Raw genomic sequence first — 5,937 nt, 5'->3', positions numbered from 1 at the left:
TATCCAGGACGAGATTAGATAACCGCTGAGCACGGCCGGGAGCCGGTGGAAGTCAAGGATGGAGAATGGCCCCGCCCCCCTCCTGCTGGGGTCTCCCTATGACTGTCTCCAGATTTATTAAAAGGGGAATAAAAAGAGTGAAGGAGGTTGTCCACGGCAAGAAGAATTCCGGCCATAGGAGCCCCACGGTGATTGGGGAATCTGCGGGCCGAGTACAAGCCGGGCAATCAGCAGGGAAACAAAGAGCAAAAAATATCTGGTATGACGTTATTTGTCTGATAGGAATAGAAAAGCATAATTAAAAAAAAGGTCAAAAACGAAAAATAAATCTATATTTTTATACTTAAAAAATAGATTATAGAAAATAAATATAGAAAAATATGGAATATAGAAAATGACTATAGAATAAATAGAAAAATATGGATTAAATATAGAAAATGAATATGGATTAAATATAGAAAATGAATATGGATTAAATATAGAAAATGAATATGGATTAAATATAGAAAATGAATATGGATTAAATATAGAAAATGAATATGGATTAAATATAGAAAATGAATATGGATTAAATATAGAAAATGAATATGGATTAAATATAGAAAATGAATATGGATTAAATATAGAAAATGAATATGGATTAAATATAGAAAATGAATATGGATTAAATATAGAAAATGAATATGGATTAAATATAGAAAATGAATATGGATTAAATATAGAAAATGAATATGGATTAAATATAGAAAATGAATATGGATTAAATATAGAAAATGAATATGGATTAAATATAGAAAATGAATATGGATTAAATATAGAAAATGAATATGGATTAAATATAGAAAATGAATATGGATTAAATATAGAAAATGAATATGGATTAAATATAGAAAATGAATATGGATTAAATATAGAAAATGAATATGGATTAAATATAGAAAATGAATATGGATTAAATATAGAAAATATAGATTAAATATAAAAGAAATCGATTTTTATTATTATTATGATTACTACTATTATTACATTTTATAAATATTTGAATTTCCATCCCACTGCTAATAACCACATCCCTCTAGAGGATTCTTACTAGAAGACGCCCACAGGATGGACCGGACATGTGCGACTCGTTTCGGAAATATTTGTACATTCGGATGTGTACCAATTTCCGAATGACAGAAATAACGAATGCAAACAAATACGAATTTCCAATAAGGAAAATTTCGTCTGCCTCCGAATTTCTTTCCCGAATGAAGTTTTTTTTTTGTGTGAAGCATCAACTTAAAAAAAAAAATCCGAATTTAGATAACCGCGGCAGTATTTAAGAATTTTCATTGCCGCAAAATGACATCAGACATAAAAAAGAAAAAATCTTTTTTTTTTTTACAGTCCGCAGAAAAAAAAAAAAAGTGCGTGAGGTTCTACTCCAATTTATACCAGACCCTTTATGTCTGCTAGGAATGTTCCCGCTTCAAATATTGCCCCACGCACTTTTGTTTTAATTTTTAGCCCCTCCCTGCGCCATATCAGGCCACGTGCCCTCGGCATTGGGAGGAGTGTCTCCATGACGACGGGGACCAGGGTCTCTTCCCCACAACCCTGACCCGGTGGTTGTGGGGGTCTGCGGGCAAGGGGGCTTATTTGCATCGTGGTACCTCTTTAAATAAGGGGGCACCCAGATGTTGCCCCCCCCCCCTTTTGAATGAAGAGGGCGTACCTGTACCCCTACCAATTCACTAAATAGACATTTTATTTTTTTTAATAAAGGAATTGTCAAAAACTGACTTTGTTTTGTGTTTTTGTCAATTAAAGGACTTTTAGAATGTGCGTTTATTTACTTTTAGCCCTTTAGTGAATGAGTAGGAGTATAAGTACCCCTTACTCATTCACAAGGGGCAGGGGGTGGCATCTAATTAAAGGGGTACCCCTGTGCTCTGATCAAGGGTCTGTTAGGAATTTTAGGGGGGACCCCACTTTTTCCCATTTTTGGGTGACCTAAAGGGCCTGGTAAAGGGCCACGCATTTTATTTTTGTGGGGTCCCTCCTAACATCAGCTTGCATCAGATTGAGCCGGTGAAGAACCTTGGACGTAAACTTCACCGCAAGCGGACAAATGTGAAGAATGTGGCACGGCCACGAACCCGGGATTGCTGGGAGTGAAGAGGGGGGCCTGCCGGTGATCTGTGGAATCTATAATACACTGAGATCTGCAGACAATGGGGCTCATGAAGACGGCAAAGATCCCAATCAGAAGCCGCGGGAGGGGCGAGTATTACACCTCTCCTGCCGCAGGAAGCTTTTATTAGGATTTTACATTTTTTTGTGGCAGCAGTGACTGAGAGCCACGGCAGTGGCACAGTCCACCTTGAAGGCCACAGTTCATGTGACAGCAGAGGTGGGCAACCTTGGTCCAATTGGCACAGTCCACCTTGTAGGCCACCGTTCATGTGACAGCAGAGGTGGGCAACCTAGCTCCAACTGGCACAGTCCACCTTGTAGGCCACCGTTCATGTGACAGCAGAGGTGGGCAACCTAGCTCCAACTGGCACAGTCCACCTTGTAGGCCACCGTTCATGTGACAGCAGAGGTGGGCAACCTAGCTCCAACTGGCACAGTCCACCTTGTAGGCCACCGTTCATGTGACAGCAGAGGTGGGCAACCTAGCTCCAACTGGCACAGTCCACCTTGTAGGCCACCGTTCATGTGACAGCAGAGGTGGGCAACCTAGCTCCAACTGGCACAGTCCACCTTGTAGGCCACCGTTCATGTGACAGCAGAGGGGGGCAACCTTGGTCCAATTGGCACAGTCCCCCTTGAAGGTCACAGTTCATGGGACACCAGAGGTGGGCAACCTTGGTCCAATTGGCACAGTCTACCTTGAAGGTCATGGTTCATGTGACACCAGAGGTGGGCAACCTTGCTACAACTGGCACAGTGCACCTTGAAGGCCACCGTTCATGTGACACCAGAGGTGGGCAACCTTGGTCCACCTTGCACAGTCCACCTTGTAGGCCACCGTTCATGTGACAGCAGAGGTGGGCAACCTTGGTCCACCTTGCACAGTCCACATTGAGGGCCACAGTTCATGTGACACCAGGGGTGGGCAACCTTGGTCCCAACTGGCACAGTCCACCTTGAAGGCCACCGTTCATGTGACAGCAGAGGTGGGCAACCTTGGTACACCTTGCACAGTCCACCTTGAAGGCCATGGTTCATGTGACACCAGAGGTGGGCAACCTAGCTCCAACTGGCACAGTCCACCTTGAAGACCACCGTTCATGTGACAGCAGGGATAAGAGACCTCTGCACTCCAGCTCTGGTGAAGCTCCAAATCCCACCATGCCACTGCCTGTGGGAGTTATGCCTGTGGCTGTCAGGGGCTTGCAATGCCTCATGGATAGTTACACAAAATCTGGAGGACCAAGGTTGCCTACCCCTGCTGTCATGAACCTTGGCCTTCAAGGTGGACTGTGCCAGTTGGGACCAAGGTTGACCACCTCTGATGTCACATGAACTGTGGCCTTCAAGGTGGACTATGCCAGTTGGACCAAGGTTGCCTATCTATTGTGTCACATCAATCATGGAATTCAAGGTGGACTGTGCCAGTTGGGACCAAGGTTGACCACCTCTGGTGTCACATGAACTGTGGCCTTCAAGGTGGACTGTGCCAGTTGGCCGTAGACATTTGAGGTTGACATATTTAGGTTGTACGGTTGCACACAGCATTCCCAAACCCCAATCTGCACCCCGAGCTGAATCACGGCACGTGGATCGGCACCAACATTGCTACAAGTCCAATCTACCACCGCAGTACAGCGACTCAACGTAGCACCAGCAGCAGGGCGGAGATGTCACCAGAGTTATAGTCCACCACTTCCTCCGGCCCCACAATAGAAGGTACATACCACTGTACAGACACGACACTGCAAGAGCCTGCACCTCGTAGACTGCACACCGCTCGCCGACGCCACGCTCTGCAGGCTTCAGTGCACACAAGTAATCAGGTCACATCGATCAGAAGGTCCACGTTGCTGCATCTACTACCTGGAGGTGGACTGTCCCTCTGATCTCAGCAGTCAACCCCCCATCCCCCATAAACAGATGACCACTAGAGGGAGCACTTACAAACCTGTATATGAAATACGGAACAGCAAAGCGATGACTACAATGTAACACTGAAGAATGACTTCCAGATAAGTGTGGATCGTGAACACACTGTGGTGGACATAGGAAGCTCAGCATGCTGTGGGTTCAGATCTACACGTTGGGGGTTGTAGTTCACCCTGCTGAGCCCTATGACACCAGGAGCGATGGGAGGGGTCAGCACTGTTCATTGTCAATGGCCCCCCAACACAGTAAGGGAATACACATGCATTGCAACCCACCACAACGCACAGTTACATAGCACCGTGTAGCAGTGTGGTGTGCTGCGTCGCCAAAAATTGCTCACGTCTGGGATTTTGGGGCGTTCAAGTGCGCTGCCCGTCCATTCATACGAATGAGCGTCCTTCATGCAACGCACCGGGACGCCTGTGTCTCAACGGGAGGCCCTTACACCGCGTACATTGCAAAGCCGAAATCCCGGCCAACATGCATTTAAAGCCGACGCACGTGTCACAGCTCACAATAAGGAGACATTTTTTGGCTTCTGATGTAACAAAACCCAAAATGCACATCAATGCAACAAGGAAAACGCATATCAATGCCCACTACACACAACGCACATTAGACTTGGATAAAAACGCTTCAACACGCTCCTTAACTCATGCATACAGGCGCATTGGGTACCACGGCAGCATAATTTGGGCATTTTTCTGCGTCCGGAAGGCTCAGCAGATGCGTACACACGCCCCGCGTTCAGGGAATTCATCCGTACGCTATACGCGGCTTGCGCAAGTACCGGCGTACACCACGGCAGTATGCACAAGCTGAGCGTCCAGGACGCAGAAAGATTTGACGCCCCAAAGCGCCTGTGTGTGCGAGCCATAGACGCCGCCACACAATGACGCACGGTTCAGTACTAAGCGCATTGCAACGCATTGAAACGCGCGTCGCTGATTGGTGTGAATATCCCAACCAGAGGAGCTGACAATCTAATGTCTGATCCCAACCAGAGGAGCTTACACTCTAAAGTCTGATCCCAACCAGAGGAGCTTACAATCTAAAGTCTGATCCCAACCAGAGGAGCTTACACTCTAAAGTCTGATCCCAACCAGAGGAGATACAATCAGATACTGCCAGGACACCCCGCACACCCGGACCGGGTCACTCCGCCATAAAGATCGTTACCGCTGCGATATTGTAAGTGTAAAAGTTGTACTTACCAAACATGGCTCCGTAAGGTGCGGTACGATGCTGAGCCGCCTTATCGCATGTCCGTCCGCAACGCTTCGTCTCCGCTCCGCACGGAAAGTATCAGCTGAAATGCAGGGGGGAGGGGTGATAGGAGGGGCACAGCCGATCTACAACGGGCAGAGCCGCCTTCTAACTGGCAGACTCAGATTACAGCGATCTACAGGGGGGAGCAGAGCAAACACTGGGAGTCCCCCTCCCCCCACTATGACAATGGTCAGTGCCAGGAGCGGACCGGACACTGCGGGGGGCGGCTTCATGTCATCAGATGTAGGGGGGGGACGAAATCACATCCCTCCACACCAGGCGATGACATCGCTATAGATTCTGTACCACCGACAGCCCTGGGAGAGAGTCCTCACTTCACAACAGGGACTAGATATAGACCATATCAGCTTCCAACCACAGGAGCTGACAATCTAAAGTCTGATCCCAACCACAGGAGCTGACAATCTAAAGTCTGATACCAACCAGAGGAGCTGACAATCTAATGTCTGATCCCAACCAGAGGAGCTTACAATCTAAAGTCTGATAATAGGACACGATATGAAACACCTAAAACCTCTGCGCGGTGATCTCAGACCT

General features: G+C 46.8%; 1 protein-coding gene across 1 annotated transcript in view; it reads right to left on the bottom strand.

Annotated features, from left to right (window-relative positions):
• Positions 1-5,389, bottom strand: part of LPAR2 (lysophosphatidic acid receptor 2) — a 36,944-nt gene extending 31,555 nt beyond the window's left edge. Inside the window, exon 1 of the mRNA XM_018572342.1 lies at positions 5,325-5,389. Within this exon, the coding sequence (XP_018427844.1) occupies positions 5,325-5,331 (7 nt within the window). The 5' untranslated portion in view covers positions 5,332-5,389. The remainder of the gene's footprint in view (positions 1-5,324) is intronic.
• Positions 5,390-5,937: the final 548 nt, after the last annotated feature.

This window comes from Nanorana parkeri, unplaced genomic scaffold (assembly GCF_000935625.1).
Source record: "Nanorana parkeri isolate BGI_ZX_2015 unplaced genomic scaffold, ASM93562v1 scaffold2005, whole genome shotgun sequence".
Classification (NCBI taxonomy): Eukaryota; Metazoa; Chordata; class Amphibia; order Anura; family Dicroglossidae; genus Nanorana; species Nanorana parkeri.
Note: the sequence above shows the minus strand (reverse complement) of the source record. Positions and strands in the feature narration are given on the sequence as shown.